The 19,940-nt window shown below is 41.9% G+C and overlaps 1 protein-coding gene across 1 annotated transcript in view; it reads right to left on the bottom strand.

Annotated features, from left to right (window-relative positions):
- Positions 1 to 509: 509 nt before the first annotated feature.
- The window catches only part of LOC133357460 (integrin alpha-8-like), a 52,990-nt gene continuing 33,559 nt past the window's right edge, over positions 510 to 19,940 (bottom strand). The window contains 12 exon segments of the mRNA XM_061575408.1: positions 510 to 4,092; positions 4,872 to 4,994; positions 6,292 to 6,393; positions 7,180 to 7,293; positions 8,485 to 8,511; positions 8,513 to 8,611; positions 9,912 to 10,076; positions 11,297 to 11,402; positions 12,689 to 12,769; positions 14,102 to 14,181; positions 14,923 to 15,015; positions 19,653 to 19,800. Coding sequence (XP_061431392.1) covers positions 3,994 to 4,092; positions 4,872 to 4,994; positions 6,292 to 6,393; positions 7,180 to 7,293; positions 8,485 to 8,511; positions 8,513 to 8,611; positions 9,912 to 10,076; positions 11,297 to 11,402; positions 12,689 to 12,769; positions 14,102 to 14,181; positions 14,923 to 15,015; positions 19,653 to 19,800 — 1,237 coding nt within the window. The 3' untranslated portion in view covers positions 510 to 3,993.

Genomic DNA, 19,940 nt, shown 5'->3' with positions numbered 1-19,940 from the left:
TCTTGCGAGAGATGAGCAAGAGGTCAGGCAGGCAAGTTCGACCCCGCCACTGCCGGCCTTCTCCTAACGAGGTGCACATGTGCAGGGCCTGGGTTTACACGTGCTAAATCAGCATGGTGGTGGTAGTGGCAGTCAGGCCTTTCTCCCATAATCAACGTTTTTGGGTTTAGATCGCGTTTATTTATAAATGTGTCGTAACCCTCCACCACCCGACACGGCCAATCAGTAAAAAAAAAAGTGTCACGTTGACAAAGACAAATAGTTCACTGCTTTAGCCCACCGGTGTGTTGAAGCCACAACATTTCTCCGTTCCCACCCTCCTGGAGGCTCCACTCGCGCTACTTGAATTGCCTGGCAGCAGCTGAGCCCCAGTGGGTGGGGGCAGAAGGGCAGGAGCTAGGCACTTGAAATGAAATAAGTGAGCTCAACAACATGTGCAAGACATACACAGACACCCGACACTCCACTGAGCTCAATAATGAAGGGAAAAAAAATCCAATGACAAATGATCGCTTTGCCAACTATTTACAAAAAAAAAGTGTATTATAAAAACACTGTGCATCTTTGGAAAATATTTTACAAGAGAGAAACAGTAATGAGTAAATCTAAAATACAGTACAGCCTTTTAAAAAAAAATTACCCCCATATTTACACACACCAAAATTTAATAAAACCATTCCCTTGTAAAATAAAAGTACATTTTGATGCCTTAATAAAGAGAATACCAATTTTAATTTACCACTTAGTATCGCTTTGACCAAAAACCTTAAATTATCAAGCTGAAAAATAGAAAAAAAATCTACAGCATTTGACGAGTACTTTGTTTAAGCTTATAGGCATTCCTCAATGTGAAATGTTTAAGGAATTTAATTAAGACCACTAGAGGAAATGCTTTGCTAAACAAAATATTACAAAAGTGGGATTCAAATGGCCAGGACCAATTTAGATTGGTGGCGGCATGCTCACCACACACACAGTTTGGTGGGCTAACGAACTACACAGATACACGAGTTTCTTACCCACATCTAGACACTCGAGAGAGGCATTCCTTGCCCATCATCAGCAACATTCTACAACCATAAGGGAACCTATTATGTGGCAGAGAGAAAACGGAATATAAACACCAATGTTACATTTTACTATATTATCTCGCTGGAGCTAAACTTCTCTGTACTCAACATGACTCGCAAATTTCACCATGTTACCATTATATAATTAGACCACATACTATACATTTTATAAATTCATGAGAGCCCTTATAAAATGTCCACCATTTTGTTCAGTGTCTTGTTTGGCACTCAAGGTGTGCATTAAGGACTGTGCTTGTGTCGAAAATCACTGCACCTACTACCTTGCCAGCAGTGGCAAGTAACTGCTAGGATGCACCTTTACCTTCATAAGCAAACAAGTGAGTTGCATTTTCATTCGATGGAATACAAATTTAAACTGAAGATATTACCCAAGAGGGACATTGTAATATGGCATATTGTTATCAAACGTCAGAAAGTACTGAAAGTTTCTGTCATTTGATAACTTACAACTTGACATTTAATTTTTTACCAAATATTAAAGTGATTATCTACGTGCAGACAAATACGTCGTGAATAACATGGCAGTAATGCAATTACAATCAAATGTGGAAGAAAAAAAATTTGCTTAAAAACTTTCACAAATTTTGGCCTTGCCATAAGAAATTTTTGACAGTTTTATGGCCGATCCTACAGAGCCTGTCAACAATAATACAGCTTTAGCTCTCTGACGTGTTATTGAGTTGTGCCACATTTTGTTAGGCATGCCTTAAGTTCTTCTGGAACTGATGGAAGTTCCTGAAGAAGCTCCCAGGACGTGCAGCCAAACATCAGAGATCATGCCAAAAAAAATGCAGTATAACACAAAAAACACGCATTGGACATCTATACAGCACGGCCACGAAAAGATCATGCTCAGCTACCTACCGCTTGTCCAAAACAAATATGGGTAAGTAAAAAATCGTCCCCACTGGTAAACAAAATGCCTTGCAATTCAACCAAGCCCCCAAAGACATTCTATTGCATCTCCTGCATATTGTTAAACAGCATCTAAAAATATTGCACACAAGTTAACTGCAAATGCTTGAAATATGTTTGACAGCATGCTATCTATACAGTATAATTGTGGAAACATTATCCCAAGCACCATGAGAAATAAGCAAAGCTCCAAATCGCATTAGACCAACACAAACCGGCATCACCCCTTAGAACTGATCCCTGTTCACAGATTTCATCACTTAATTTATATACAGGGGTTGGAGACTTGTCCAAACATCACTCTCTTCTTGGGATGAACAAATGATACATGTGCTGGCACCAGTCTTCAGTGCAGAACATAGAGCAGGAGTGCAGGTTTGAAATATAATTACGGAGAAATGTAAAAAAAATTCATTGCCAAATCTATCATTGCTTCGATGAGCCAAAGCTACAACATCTCCTGACACGAGTGTAGTAAATGACGCCGCATTCAGTAGGCTTTTAGGAATGTTATGAGCAAATTAATTGCCAGCGACAGCAGTTAAAGAAAAAACAATAATTCGGCATAAACATCTAAACAAAATATTTTGAACTTTGAAGAAACAACATCTTCATAGATATTAATTCTGGTTAATGTGCACATTCTCTAATGACTTAAAACATGTTTGAAAAGTATTGTTTAAAGAGTGTTTACGTGTATTTTAAGAAGCGGTTATTAACCATGATTAAAAGCTAAATGGTAAGAAGTGCACATTTACTGAAGCAGGTGCTATCCCAACTTAGTACAAGACCAAGGATAGCAGTTCACCGGGTCCACAAGGAACTTTACTTACAATAAACCTGCTATTTGATTAGCTCGAACCAAAGAGTATGGATTCCTGCAGTCACGAAAGCTTCAAATCAAGATAGATTAAAATAATAAACCCTTGACTGCACAGACAACTCTAATCCCTACGTACATTTCTAAGCTGTAACAGGTTTATCAGACTTGATTCATGATGTTATGTTATTCAAACGGACTTCATGAAAACATGGCAAACTTTTGACAATTAGCACACAATTACTTTGGAGAAATTGAACCCGACTAACCTAAAAATGTGTTGGGTTAATCGTCTCGACGTGATATAAGAAAATAGCATGGCCATGCTCACGCTCCAAATAACAAGAATGTCAACAATTCACAGGAAAGACAACTCTGAATTGTCCCCAAGTGTGAAGCCAGGGGTTTAACCCGTCTCAGGCAGAAAGAAAATCCCACACCAAAGACGATTCAACCCGGTTAAATACCAGCATCCGTGATGGCTCATACAAACTACTGTCGAAAACAGCTGAAGGCAAAAAAGCGCACTGGTGATCAACATTAAGGGTGGCGAGTTAGTAAACATCGTTATTTGCTAGCGTGTATTAAAAACTCGTCTCATCCAATCGTAACAACTCTTGCGATTATTTTAAACCACGCAAAGACAGCAGAGGGGTAAAGATAACCAGAATGCAACTTGATCCAGATGAGTAATAAAAGTACTGTCGCTATTTATATAATCATCATCTAGACAAGCAACGGCTGCTCTTCTGAGGCCAGCCAAGAAAACAGGGCACGTCTTGAGGGGTACAACACCACATTTCGGTATTCTACAGCCGTCAATGTTATAACAACTCCGGGTAGTTCATGACGCGTTTGCCCTGTCTCCACCATGACTTCCAACGAGCCACGTTATTCCCTAATTTTCACAAGAGAGCTCCGTGACACAATACGTTCCAAAATTGCAATTTCACCAGTAACAGCGATGCACCACGAGGTTCCGTAGAGTCCAATAGAGTCCAGTGTTGGCAAATGCATTGTATGTATAACTACTGTCGCACGTAAAGGAAAGGGGGAGAGGGGGGGAGAATTAGTGGGTGGAGGAGGTGGTCCAGGAGGAACACAAGGCATTGGTGCTGAGTTGTAGCACTAATGGCCAGGTTTAGGCAATCTTCTCCAGTAAGGGCGCTATGCGTCAGCATGGTCACCGCCATTCTCTTCCGTGTGCAGCTGTTGCTCCTCTCCATTATCCTCTTGTGGTGGCCGCACACGCTTGAAGAATCCCATCTGCAGGAGAGAAGGAGAAGTGTGAGGGGACAGTCAAATTGCTGCACCACACCAAATGCTCAAATGCTTGAGGAAGTAATGCCGCATAGCGAGATGTTCCTCAGCTGTGGAGCCAGATGGGGTGGGCCCGAACAATACAGAGGAGATCGTTTTGTGAGAAGGTGACTTCAATTAAGCATTCCGCACAAAACATCTTGAAAACTGGGTGGGATTGTCACTTTAAAATAAAAATTGAGTAGGGCTGCCGTGATATGGCAACACTACGATACATCTTAAGAGTATATGGTCGACAATAATATATCATCTGTTTGGCTAAATATTATATTGTGATCATAATTTCTAATTATTTTTTCTTAAACATTTTATCATCACACAATACTTAGGAAATAGAAAACGCAATAAATTAATTTCTAATGAATTCTATTATACAGTAAATTAGTATTTTGTTACGTTTTTAGGAGTAATTGATGGCATGGAATTCCACCATCTCTACAATGCATTGAAGACTAATTATTTTGGTGTAACTGACAGCATTATAGATTGTAATCATAAGAAAAATCTATGGCAGACTTTTGGCGAGTGGACTGCAGTTGATGAACATGTAAGTTATTTTAAATAATCTTTTCTCGTACAGCAAAGTACAAAAACAATACATTGAAAATGTCGACTGAAATTACAAAGTTATGGGGAGCTGACATCAGTGATAATTGTCACTTCGCAAAAGTAAAAAAAAAACATTTCATCGTGAAGAATTATATTTCAGCAACCCTAACGATTACCTTCCACATGGCGAAGACGAGGAGGGAGAGGAGGAGCAACCCTGCCAGCACAGCCACGATGATGACCCATACGGGCACGGGCTGGTTGCCGTCCTGGTTGGCCCACGCGACAATGGTGGAGACCTGTGAGTGACATCGCCGCTCGTCAGCACCAGAGAGAGAAGCGACGCCCGAAGCAATAGACAATTCACACCACCGAAGCGCGTTGGAAAATTGCAAATGAACATCAGTGATTCATATTCTTGGTTCTTTCGGTAAAGTCACGTAGAAGGGAAATAATAAAATAATAATAAAATTCTACAATATTTTTTTTATTGCTTATATTTTTATTATTTCCCTTCTACGTGACTTTACCGAAAGAACCAAGAAGAAGAATCCCTGCAGTCACGAAAGCTTTAAATCAGAACATCAGTGAGTTGGTAATAACGCTGGGGTTGGAATGGTGGCATGAACTGCACTACAAACCTGGCATCTTGCGTTTGATTATCAACTCTGGCTAACGCCAGTGGTGAGCCATATGTGAACGCAGTTCTTCACCAACCCACACTGACCAGCATGGTGAAATATGGTCATCAGGCAGTGCATTGACAATGCGCAGTACATGATGCATTTAAATATAATTTATTAACGTGTGCAAATAGGTTATTATGCTGACGATGCATGCTTGAGTGTATATATCGATTATTTTGTATTCATGCATAATTGTATTTCCCACCCTTTGGGCAATAATGATCGGAATTAATGAGCCAATGCAAGAAAGAGTACAAACGAGACAAAGCAGACTGCAGTACAGACCAGGAAGTAGATGAGACAGAGCAATTGACACAGTGCAGATGAGACAATACAAACAAGACAACGCCATACAGGCAGTACGGCAAGATGGACTACACAGTCCAGACAAAGGATCGAGAGTATCAACGCATGATTAACAAGTATAACCCGTAAAAACAAAGTTTTTCACTATAAATCCTTTATATGCGTGGCAGCGAACTTAATATAAAGGATTAAAAAATATATTCGCCTGTGGAGGACGCGGGGATCGATCCCGCGACCTTTGGCATGGGAAGCGAGGGCGCTACCAACTGCGCTACTCCGCCACGGCCTGTGGAGGGGTTACGCTCTGGGCTCTTATACTGTGACGTTCAGCCAAAGCCAAGAATGAGTTCTATTTGAATATATGTAAAATCATTTTTTTTGCCTAAACAGTGTAAAATTTTGGGAATTTTTTTTCACGAACATTAATTGTCTGGCACAACGAGTCTGTGTGGAAAATGTCAGCTCGATTGGATCACAGGAAGTGGGTTAAAAAACGACCGAAAGATTTGCACGGTCGTAAGCAAGCAAGCAAGCACGCAAGCATGCAAACTTAATATAAAGGATTTAAAAAGTGGAGACGAAGCTGATGGCACGATAACATTACCTGAAAGGCCCCACTGGGGAGCTTCTCGGGACGGATCTTGTAGGGCATGTCATTGACGGAGAAGTGTGCCGCCGATTCGATGGTGTGCTGCTGGCTCTCCTTCTGCACTCGGTCGAGTGAAAGCAGGCAGCGCAGAGAGGTGGTCGATTAAACAAAACCGTTTCAATAATTATACCAACGCGAAGATATCATATGCTCACCACCTATGTGTGAAGTACAGTGAAATTTCACTTATCCGTGTTGATTTGGGTTCCGCTTATTGGCGGAGTATATTATGCACGAAAATATCTCCGAATAAAAATTTCGATTTAAAGCTTTCGTGACTGCAGGGATTCATCTTCTTGGTTCTTTCGGTAAAGTCACGTAGAAGGGAAATAATAAAATAATACAAATAAAACATAATTAAAATAATTCTCACGACGTTTCGGCCACAACGCAAGCAGCCGTCCTCAGGTGAAGACCAGGTCTGTATTTCCCATAAATATGCTAAATTCCTCTTGATATGCAAATTATTTTGTCAAGGCGCCCTTCCCCCCTTCCAACCCAGCTTAAATATACGCTCCAAGCGTGGTGGTGTTTCATTCAGACGCTGTCTCCCCGACAGCTCTGTTCTTCACCTGAGGACAGCTGCTTGCGTTGTGGCCGAAACGTCGTGCGAATTATTTTATTACGTTTTATTTTTATTATTTTATTATTTCCATTCTACGTGACTTTACCGAAAGAACCAAGAAGATATCTCCGAATAGTCGCCAAATTATCCGTGCGTGAATTACAGATGTGTGAATTTGCCGCACTGACTAACATTATTTACTAAAAAACTACTGGATATTATCGCTTCTCGCAAGAAACTTAGACAATAGAATGAATTCAGAGCTCAGAAACCCATACCTCCATGAAGGCTTTGGCCCAGAGGCGTGACTTGATCTGTAGCACGGCATTGTGGCCGCTCTCCAACGTCTGCACCGTGCATCGTATGTGCAAGCACTCAGCCGTGCTGCAGTTCTGCGGGGAGAAGAGCCACACACAACAAACAACTATTTGATTTGGTGTTGCTAATCTGGCTTACCCTAAGGTTTTGTTTTCTCCAATATTTTAAACAAACAATTGACACTGATATTGTTTTTTTACCCTTCTATCTGGCAACAAAACTGACACCTTTTTAATATAAAAATAAAGGTGTCAGTTTTGTTATTGCCAGATAGAAGGGTACAAAACCAATTATCATATTTTTTTACTGGCAAATGAGGTTCCAATGGTGAATTGACACGGACTTTTCATTTAACCTCTGTGAGCAGCCACTGCTCATGTCCCAAGTCAAATGCCACACTTGATTTATGCTCATTGGCAAAATGTTCTTTCCTCTCCCAAGTGCTAATTTATTTTCTCACAGCAAAGGAAGCATATTTGGACATTTAAATTGAGAAAACCAGTACTGTAGTATTAATATGAAAAATACTAAACTTTAAATATGTAATTTTTTGACAATGCCATATAAGGCTGCATGGATTCAAATGTATTATTGGTGTTATTTATAAATAACAACTGCATCAGTTGCACACGACTGTTATTTCAACACAAGATTTAAAAATATATCTAACAATGTTAAGCATTACTTTTTGTTCTAGATTTGAAGTTTTCGTGACTGCAAGGATTCATACTTGCAGTCACGATTTAATTTATTTTCATTTTTTACCTACGTGACTTAACCAAAAAACCCAAAGAGTATTACTTTATGTGTAAAAAAAATATTCCTCCATGACAGCTGGCCATCATGATTAGTATACTGTGGTAATAAACACAGAAAATCATGAAATTCCGGAGGATATTTTTTTATTTTAATATGCAAACACTTTCCTCCCTTTTGATAATAATCCAGTCCGAAAACGATATACATAAAAACCACCACTCACCAATGATGAATTGGCTGATACCTGGGAAACTGAGAGGGTGGGGATTGCCTGTTTTTGTTTGTTTAATGATGCGCAATTTTTTTTTGCATGCGGGTTTTAGCAGTCAATCGTAATGCAAGTGTGGTCTTGCACACAAGCATATTCAACCACTGAAGATGCCCGCAGTGGTGCATGGTGAAAGCTCTAAAGAACAAATGCTGAAAACGCGGCCCAACCAGTAAGGCCGCACGTGGTGTTTTTGTTGGTATCGAGTCTGTGTGATTGTGCCGTTCAGGCCACGAACCAGAGTCCTGGGGGATTTTGAGTCCGCCTTCGCCACTTTGAAGCTCCCGGCGATGGATATCGCGGGGGTTCTCCTTCTGTTGGTTGCCCGTTTCATTCGCGCCTGGCGTATCGTGCGAGTTACTCAGCTGCACACACAGACACACACAAACGAATCGGCGATAAGTGACGCTTAACAAAAATAAGAAATGGTTGCTCACGGATGGCCACTGCTGACACCTTGGTTCTAATCTGGGTTTCAGCCACCCGTGATTGACTTGGGTTCTGAAGTGTGGTGCAGTTAACAGTCTCAAGCCCGGTCACTAATTCACTGCACACAAAATACGATCAAATTAATTTGATCGTTCGATCCACTTTTGCAAAATTCCAACCCTGATAAGGAAAGTGTGCCCCCTAAGTGTGTGGATAAAGGTCAATTGATTTGATTTCATGGGCTGATGCGCAGCTCAGTCAGAGATACAAATGGAATCTTGATCTTATTATAGGACAACAATCTTATAATTATTTTATTTCCCCAAGCGGATCGAAGTGTGCAAATATTATCTTGTTGGAAAAGGTAACCTAGTTTACTAAACTGGTACCAAATCCAAAAATTTAAGTGGAAACATAAACTTGACGGTGGTAAAAAAATATTGGAGGGGGGAAGCCAGGGCTCACTTTCCCAATAAATGTTCAGCGTTATCTCGAGGGGACCTGTCCTGGTTTTACCATGATTGCCTTCAAGTTGAGGTAGCTGTCTGACATTAAGATTTCAGTTTTTTTTGGAAGTTGCATAATTGCACACACCTCTCTGGCCTCTTCCAGTATTGTGAGATATTCTTATTTCCATGCTTTGTCCTGTTTTTTTAAAATCCTTTATATTAAGTTCACTTGCTTGCTTTCTTGGGCGCTTACGACCGTACAAATCTTTCGGTCGTTTTTTAACCCACTTCCCGTGATCCAATCGAGCTGACATTTTGCACACAGACTCGTTGTGCGTGACAATTTATTTTCGTGAAAAAAAATTCTAAATTTTTCCACTTTTTAGGGAAAAAAATTTTCATATTTAATTTAAAATACCAATGTGATAAAAATTAAACTCTTACTCAAGAAAAACAGAAATGAATAATAAAATAAAACCGATGCCACGCATATAAAGGATTTATAGTGAAACACTTTTTTTTACGGGTTCATTTTTTTGTACCTCATTGCGGGTAGCTGTAGCAGAGCTGTTGCTAGACACCTTAGCATCTGGGTCAAGGTGCCACACGCTTGCACCCCACCTCCACCCCTGCTGTTTCGGCACTGGCACCGCTCCACCCAAACTTTGAGCTACCAGCCGCCACTGCTTACATGGCCCTTTGATTTCGAAAAATATGGCTCAACTCAGGTGGCGGCCGCCCCCACGTTGGCTACAGCACTGAATGACCTTGAGGTTGAGGGAATCACCTTGAGGTTAAGAGGATTGATCTTGTTCGATGAGTCGGGAACACACTTAATGGGACCCTCCGTGTTCAGCGCCAGGACATAGAGGATGTAGTCGTCGTCGGATCGCAGCGGCCAGCTGAGATCCATCTCTGCAGAGCCCACGCGACTGGGCCCAATGTTACGGAGCTGCTCGCACCGATGGTCAACAGATGCATGTGGGGGTGGGGGTGGGGGGGGGCTTTAAACAAGTGAAAAACGCACGTGCTGCCAATTCCTTCCCGTTTCCCTATTGTTGTGAAATTTAGTAAAAAATATTCTATTCTCAGCAAAAAATGATTCCTGCACAGCTGTGATTACTTAACAGATGTTTTGTCTCTTCAATATGACCCATCTCTCATTATGGTGCATTTTGTTATATAGACATTTGACAGATTCAATTTAAGAGGCGAGGTAATATTAACCCTATTAATGGTGTGCTTATTTCATGCATTGTTTTTCGGATGAACGGTCCAAGAAACTGTTGCGTTTTTTGTTGTTGTAAAGTTGGCACATGTTACATGTTCACAATTATTGTGCTTGCCTTGACTTGACGTGCGTTTCTACATGTAGTAAAAAGCTATATTGATGTGAAAATTACACGAGGAAAACCCCATTATAAGAAACAAGAACCAGTGTTAACAATTGCTGTATCTTATATGACGCTGTATCTTATATTAATGTAGAGTAAAAACAGACAGTAACTCACATACATACACACAAACAAGGCAGATAACTTCCACAAACACTTCCATGAACATACAATGATAGACATGTTAATGCATTATAACATAGCACAGTTGCTAACAGTTTTAATGAAATGTATTACCTGAATACAGGTGTAGGAAATTTCAGGGAATTATATCATAACAATAAAATCCCTATGATATTTCACAGTACACTTCTCCCACCCACGAATAGAAAAATATCTGGGGAAAATGTTCCCCATATGTTACCCAGATTTTTCATCATTTCACGAAACCCTTCCCCGCTCTCTACACAAATAAATATTATACGAATGAAGACATTTTAGAACTTGTTTTGTATCCCTTACCACCTTTTTCCATTTTTTTTTTATCATGTATTTGTGGCATGTAGGCTGGCCTAACTCACTTGAGTGTGTGAATAAACGATTCATTATGAAAAGTTAGGCCAAAGGTCATAGATCATACATAGCATACCATTAATACCATAGGTCCCTGGTTCCTTCCAGTCAGAATGAACCCTTAACCCTTCCAACTCAAATTACTCCAGTAAGTGCGATAGCAGGCTGACCGACTCACAGATGGACAAATTAAGATTTATATAATGTACATAATTTAACATGTGCTGTATATCCGTGCAGAATATATTATTTTGTATTGGCGTACCTCATAAACATGCTGCACCAATGGTCCAATATCCTCTTCCTTCACAGGGTTCTCAACTGGCTCCCAGTTTATAATGGGGAGCACAATCTGATCGGGAATGGACACCCTGCGGACACAATTCACACCGAGGTGTCAATAAAATGGCATGCATGTGAATCAAAGCCATGGACATGAGCCAATAACATTTGTCATGGTGTGTCACATATGCGTGCAAAGTGCATCACCAAAACTTCCCAGACACCACAACCCAAACCTTCCACACATCATCAGAACACATGTAGTGCTAGGCGCAATTTGAGGCCACGTGAAGGGTCGAAAGCTCACTGCTGGCAGGAGGTCACGGGACAGTCCAAGGTGTTATGGGTTAACCGACTGAGATGCACTCCTGCAGGCAGTAAATGCCCACGAATAATGGTGGTAATGTTAATATAGTAGTGCATGGAGACAGCTCGATAAGAGATATGCTCAACATGCGGCCTAATCCGGAAGTGAACACTTGGATTACGAGTGACTGCGAAAACCTACGTGCTAAATCAATGAGGTTGGACAATAACACAGGGAGATTGCACAATCACAATACTGTTGTCACCAGGACCATATGGTCAAGCGCACCATGGATTTTAGTGTGGCTAACTTATGCTCTGGTGTATAACACAATTTTGCTCATCGTGTACCAAAAAACTGATATTGATCTTGTGGATGCGGTCATTCCCATTCCTAATGGTCCTGCAATGCTACTATCTCCGGCAATTGAAAGTGGACGAAACACTTTTTGATATTTTAAAGCCACCAATGCTTATCCAGCACAGGTATTGCGCTTGTAAATGTAGAGCTCTTTTTGTTAATCCACTGCTGGATGAGGGTGACCCCCATGCCCTGCAGATTTGTGGGAATTATAAAGCCATCCTTGGCCAGGCTGCTAAGTGCAGGTCGGCGAAGGAGGGGAGCATATGTGGAAGCCTAGAAGCACAGTACAACAATGTCTTTCGCAACACTGCCCTCTGCTACCCATCACCTTGCCTCGCAGCCTACATAAACCTGTTGTGTATGGCGGTCGCCAATCCTAGCATTATCTAGGCTGAAACCTGATTCGCTTCAGTTTAATACGTAGGCTTTCACGACCAATATTATCCACAAGAGGTTTTTGGGTTAGATCGTGTAAATGTGTCCTTAAACCGGCCACCACCCGACACAGCCAATTAGTAAGGTTTGTCTCGTAAACAAAACGTGCCAATCTGTTACCAGTTCAGCACACCGGAGTGTTGGAGAGTAAACCCACAATATTTACAATTCGCGGAGAACGTTTCGCCAGCAATTACAACTGGCATCATGAGGTTGGGTTCATTTCAGGTAAAATTTCGGTCACACACGTAGGGAGCGTGATATACTCACCCAACTAGATTCACTTGTGCGAACACTCCTACCGGCAGCACGACCGTCTCCGTATTGCTCTCTGGGCTCTTTTCATTGGAGCTGTAAAAAAATCAAAGAGGATTATTACTTCGAGTGAGTACTTTCTAGTGGTGACTTATTTTGTTTGAAGTGTGTGAGCTAACTGCCAGCGTGATTTCTAAACACCGCATCTGCCACCACACACATGTGCAACCGCAAAGAAAGTGCGTTCCAGCTCAGCACTGTGCGAGCAGGGAGTGTGTGAACAAAACAAAAGTTATGAACCACATAGTTCACGTGTACGGACTGCCTCCCGTACTTTTTGGCCTAACAAACTTAATGCACGGCCAACAATTCGGCCTCCGTAGACAGGTTAAGTTTATTCGTAACCACGTAGGAGACGGTTAAAACTGTCTATTTTCAAAAGCACTCTGTAGTTTAAATAATTACAGAAAATAAGAATGTGTAAACAAAACAATGCAATAACACAGCATTTGCAAAATGTACAATCCAAGCAAGATGAGACAAAACAATAATTGACTTGCAGTGGTGGAGAGCCTTTTTTCTCCCGAGGGCAATTTGGATATTTATAACATCATTCGCGGGCCATACAAAATTATCAACTTAAAAATTAGCCTGTTATATTTGGTCAAACATTTAATAACTCACCCCTAATGTGATGGCTGGAACTGCTTCTCTTTGGTGAGGCGTGTGATGTTAGTTGGTATTGATGATGTTGCTACTCGCAACTGCTTTTCCAGGTTTGCTCCTAGATTTATTGAATTTCGAGTCCCGCCTGCGGTTGCCTTGGCAGGGCCAGACCACATTATTTCGCGGGCCTTGTACGGCCCGCGGGCCGGACGTTCCCCACCCCTGCATTAGTGGGTGAAGGCCTTCCTACTCAGCCGCCATCCAAGATGGTTCTGAGGTGCCACAATCCACCACACTTATAAATTCTAATATAAATAATACATATTAAACAATACACTTACAAATGTATTATTTTTTAATGGAAGGGTCAGACACTTCTACAATCTGGGTGGTAGACCAGAATAATGATGCATCTACTAACAATTGAAATTCCATTAAAACGTGAATTACATCATGTGTATATATGTTTAACTTCTTTTGCACTGTACGTAGCCAACCATGCGTGTGCCAGGCTAGGTGCACCTTGAGACAGTAAACAATGTATTACTTCAATTGCTATATTTTGTATGTAATGGGTTCGCATCATCCCTGAATCTCCTTGAGGTACTTAAGTCAAATGTTAATGCTGAACCATAACAATCCACCAAAATGAAAAGTGGGGGAGATTCGTTAAACACTTAGAAAAAATAGCATATTTATATTTGTCACTGAGCCCTCTAACATTCATGTGGCTTCACCAACACGTTGTTCTGGGATTGGTACCTCTTGATATGGAGGCTGAATTGAATGGGCGAGACAGCCTCCTCCAGTCGCTGAACGCTGAATCTCAGTCCAACCAGCAGCTGGAGGAATAGAGTGAGGACAGATTGGAGAGAAGCGAGCGTCACATGGCCCGACTGTCTGTTTATCAATGTGAGAGGATTCTCATACAGTCCGGGGTACCACAGTGGCGATGTTAACTCCCTCACCTGGTATACAGGAGGTCATGGGCTCGATCCCGACCCTGACACCTGTATATTTAGAGTTTGCATGTTTCTTCCCGTGGTCGAATGGATTTTTCTGCGGGTCCTCCGGTTTTTACCTCCACATTTAATAAACATGCGTTAAGAGTATTTGGCTGCGATAATTTTCCACGTGATAAGCCACTTTGTTGCACTATCATTTGTGGCCTGGTCGCTTCTGAAAAAGAGCTATATAACTCAGTGGGCATTACCCAGTAAAATAAAAAATAGTTTTATAGTAAATAGTCCGTTCCCACTCACGCAAACATCTACGCCAATTCGAATGCACGTATAATAAAATGCACGGCCTAAATGGATTTCAATAAAAACAATTAAACAATGACACAATGAATAGTGCACCCATATGCCACGCTTAAACGTAGAACACCCACACAAAAAATTGTTACGCAAGTTATACTCTTGCCTGAAAATAAGACAGCTGGCTACATCCGTCAGTCCGTATTTGTTTTAGGATTCCCATCTGGTTCAATTTAAAGTAGTTTGTGGCGAGTACGGCACAAACGGCTTCCCGCTATCACGCGCGATGCCGGGGCAAAAGTCTTTGGACGCGTGGAGCCTTACGTTGGTGCCTCCTCTCATTGGGTTTCCCAGATCACACACCACACTGCGGGTCAGGTTTTCTGTCTTGTACGCACACGTGAGCTTGGCAAGAGACTGTGGATGAGATGGAAACAAAAATACTTTGGTTAAGACGGCCATGTTGCAGAACACGGCAAAGTTTAATTTTTTAAAAGAGTGCAGCCCTCGTTCATCAGCCGTTCTGGTTTGTAAGACGATTTAGACAATTGTTTTGATAATCTCATGCGGAGAAGGTTTATGTAAACGACATAGATTATTTAAATTGGGTACCAGTATGCAAACACTGTAACACACCAAATTAACGACATCATCTGCAAGTCGTTGCTAAGACAAACAGAAATGCCAAAGCCTGATGAAATGCATAATCGGTAACATAACATGGTCTTTAAAACTGGATTCGAAACAAATGTATGAACACAAACATCAAATCCCTTGTCTATGACATGACGATGGAATCATGATTTATTTTGAACTGTTGCTTTTTGTATGTCACAGTCTTTTAGAAAGACAATTTTCTGACGTTTCATAGCTGTGTTCAACGTAAATGCATAACTAAAAAATATACTTCTGGAAATGATATTCCTATCGTGTAATTGGCATTGTGTGATTAGCTGAATACATTTATATTCCCAAATTTCAATGTGAGCAGTGCCCTTCTGTGTGTCAGGGAACATCCTCGGAGATGAAGTCACAAAACTACACTTAAATAGCCCTCTTTAGATTTCACTGAGAGAGGAATACGTGGATCAAAGAACAAATACAAAGTATAGACATCACATTCACTGTCAAAGAAACTAAGTGGGCTTTGGTAGAATACGTCACTAAGAAGGGATGTTGGCCAATAGACGAGACTGGTGATGGAATGACAGTCAATGGAGTGAACATTCCTGGGATGACAACTACTTTGTGCGGGAGGTTAGAACGAGTGTGGCATCGCAAGACTATGAGGAATGGTGACAGTATTGGAAGACCGTTATCCAGCAGTGGTTTGACCATAGCTAATGATGATGATGATGGCAAACACAGTCAGTGTTTGTCACGTGACAATCAAGCTACAATTTTTTTTATTTTAGAAGCTGAAATGAGATAAGTTTAAACAGTTATTGATGAATTATGAAAAGCAATATTCGTAACTCAAAAGTGGAATTGCGTCCTAGCATACTGAAATGTGCCAATGAACCAAAACATGTTAGCAATTATACCAAATCATGTACCTAACACAGCTGGAAAGCAACCAAAGTTGTGTTAACCAAGTCTTATACTCCCAGGCCAGAGGGGGGTGGGGGGGGGGAAATGGCAAAAAAAAAACTGCTCCTATTTCCACGTTGGAGACAGCTGTAACACAGTGCAGATGGCAAAGTTTCACCTAATTATAATAATTATTTACAAGATTCTTGTACAATAACCTACGTAAATATATATAATATAGGTTGCTTCCAAGAAAATACGTTGTGCTCATGTTCTTGTGCTGGCAAAGAATGCGAGCGAACAAAAATACACGGCAATAAATATGACGTGAAGTGAAAGCCCAGCCGCCGATTCAGCTTTCATACCTTAATCGGTCTTAATGACCATCTTACTCGCAAAAAAATTACTGACTTTTTACTTTTGCCGACTCCTAAAAAACAGTGGTAAAAAAGTATGAACATGATCGTTTACAGCCCTTTGGCACTCGACTACTGGACGAAGGCCTCCCCACACCAAGTCAGTGATGATGGTTGTTTTGCCATATTTCATCACACTGGCCAATGCGGGTTGGTACAGTACGGCAAGTTCTGATATTATGCACCACTGATATTGGGTCATAGATTGAACTTAAACTTGGGTCGCAGGGTTTAAAGAACGGTGCAACTAACCACTCCACCTCCACTCACCGCCATTAATAAAACTATCCAAAACGTCTGTATTATTAAGACATTTAAATCAAGGTCGGACAAGGTGTTTATGGCTTACAGGAATCTACTGAAACAAAAACGTGCATTTAAAAACTAATTTCTGTATAAGAATCTTGACAAAGTGTCTCTTTCTCCGACACTCAATGAAAAATTGACAATTGCCGAAAAGCACAGAAATATACACACACATTTAAATACATCTCGCCAGTGTGGATGAGTAGGCCAAATACGCTCTAGAGCAGTTCTCTAGAGCTCCCTGGATTCAATACTTTCCATTAGCAGTGGTGAGTGTGAGCACTTGTGAAAACTGTACATTTATCTTCTACGTAGACTCAAGAATGTTTTTTTGTTAAAGGGGCTACGATCATCTTTCGTCCACCATTAAAAATATAAATCAAGAAATCACCACGAGAACAAATGCTCAGGTCACGTCAGCCCGATGACGTGACACCACACTCCCGCCAGTTCGGCTGGGAACGAGCGAACGAGCGAGGGCCTGTTTTGCCAGATGGGTATTATTTAGGGTTTCCTGTGGCGGCCGGCTGTAATCATTCACGCCGTGACAGCAGAACACGGCCGATGCTCAGGGGACGCTGTACCCGCCACCCAAGCTATCCGGCACCGTGCCGCAGGAACACGGCACGCGGGTCAGAACTTCACAACGACTCTCCAACAACGAGGGCACCGCCCCTCTTCGTCACCGCAAAAAGCACTCTTTTGAGAAGAAAGCCCAACGGATCGAAAGGCATTTTTAAACAATGTCCGGATTTACTGTCAAAGAGTAAAATAGGCAGCGGCAGGAATGAGCGTGTAAATCATTAGTTTCGGGAGAGACCCTACCGGCAGCTATTTAAAGATGTGCCTGCTTCGTTGGACCGAACTGCACTGATAAAAGGTTCAGCCCTGCTAGCGGACGGGCCTCCACTAGAAGGAACTCTAGAAGGTACCTTAACCTACTCTTCCATGCTGCCTGGAAGTGTCGGAAGAGGGTGGAGTAAACGCTCACTGTAGCCCGCCGAATGTGGCCTACCAATCGACTGTTTGTGGTGTTCCCATTCACATTGCTGGGTGGACAGAGGTGTAACCGAAGCTATGGCTGTTCAACATGTAACATCTCGTCCCCTCCCATCCAGTTGGATCCATGCAGTAATGTTGAAGCGCTTGGGGAAAAAGGCGCGTGTAATTTAAAACACGCGTGCGTGCACGCACGCAACATGCGGGGAGGTGTAATTAAATTAGAACGTCATTGAGCTCATTCATCTTTCAACAATCTAAGGTTACAAAACATATCCACGCCCCTCAGATCGGAAGTTTGATTTCAATTCACAGGAACATGATAACTGATTTTAAAAAACCTCAGGCAAAAAGAACGAAATGACCAGTGATCGCATAACTGCTGGAAAAACAAACACTTCACTTTGATGTGCTAGACAAGCCACGTTCAGGCCCATTACTTAAAAAGGTCTGCACTTTAAGAAATTAATTTATACATATATACAAACAAAAACAAACATTCCTCACGTAACCTACACTGACTGTTGGTATTCTTAGTGAGTACTGTTAGCGAGCCCCTATACACATATATAAACACATACATTTCATTCATGAGTAACATCAATCATGTACGCTGCTGTTTTGCTTTAAATATAACCATAAACTATTCATTGTAAAACATGCTTTTCCTTACGGATCTGTCTTCAGAAACGTGTTTACATTTTGTCCCGTAATATGTGAACACGTGAGTGCAAAACGTCCCACTGGACCGCGTGGAACCCTGCAAGTGTGCCTGCGAGAGAATGTGTGCGGGAATAAGTTATTCCTGTGCAAGTGATATATTTGGTCTGTAAAGGACCTTAAAGTAGATTTCTACGAAAGAAACTATATAAATGTTCAAATGATTATTTTTGCAGTATTAGAGGTTGTGCACGTATGCGTGTGTGCATTTAGCGTGAAGCGTAGGGTAGTGGTTAGCACTCTGGAACTCGGTGACCCGAGTTCGATTTTTGCTCACGGCCATCAGTAACGATTATCTGCATCAGTCCCGGACCTGCCCTTGGCAGACTCAGCTTTAAATGAATATCTGATACAGTGTGGTGCTGGCCACCCACCCCCTCGTGTGCCATGCTGACCTTCACAGGTACTCGTTAACAGTACTTGCCTTACTATTTGGTTCTTTCGGTAAAGTCACGTAGGTAGAAAAATAATACATCACGACGTTTCGATCGCAACACAAGCAATCGTCATCAGGTGGGACAACCACAGCAAGAAAAAACTGCTGAAGTAATTTTTCTTGCTGTGCTTGTCCCACCTGATGACGATTGCTTGTGTTGCGATCGAAACGTCGTGATCTATTATTTCTCTACCTTCGTGACTTTACCGAAAGATGGAACCGTCACAGCACGATAGCTGTATCAAGTAAGATACAGCTATTGTGCTGTGACGGTTCCACCTGAAGACGGAAGCTTGTGTTGCCTCCGAAACGTCGTGATTTTTATTTTTATTTTACTTTTATTAATTAACATTTTTTATCTATGTGACTTTACCGAAAAAACCTAAGAATATGAATCCTTGCAGTCACGAAAGCTTCAAATCTTGAATTTACCGAAAGAACCAAAGAGTATGGACTCCTGCAGTCACGAAAGCTTCAAATCAAGATAGTACTTGCCTTGACAGCCTGTTCAGGCTATACGGGGGGGGGAATCTTTGTGGTGGTGCAGTGGTTAGCGGGGAGGGCATTCCGCACGATCCGGTTGACTCGCTCATTGGGGGTCATCTTTGGGAGTTCTGTGCGAAGGAAAGGCGATTCGTTGCCGGCACCTCGTTATTCCGGACGACGCCGACGTAATCGGCCTCGGGTGGCAGGACCACGTGGAGCTCCGCCTCGTAGGCGCCCTCCCCGTCGTTGCGAGAGTTCACCGTGAGCACCAGGGAGTTCTCGTCGCCGATGTACAGCTGCTTCCGGTCTCTGTGCAACCAGGGCCACGGTAAAAGGCGAACAAGGTGCGGCTCAACACATCGCTCGCACGAGTCGGGATTAGACGTGGCAAAACGCGCCCCCGTACGGGCAGACTAACGCCTGATTGCAGGCCAGGTAACCGAGTCACC

This window comes from Lethenteron reissneri, chromosome 7 (assembly GCF_015708825.2).
Source record: "Lethenteron reissneri isolate LAM-NWPU_2019-01 chromosome 7, ASM1570882v1, whole genome shotgun sequence".
Taxonomy (NCBI): domain Eukaryota; kingdom Metazoa; phylum Chordata; class Hyperoartia; order Petromyzontiformes; family Petromyzontidae; genus Lethenteron; species Lethenteron reissneri.
This window is presented reverse-complemented; position numbering and strand designations above follow the sequence as displayed.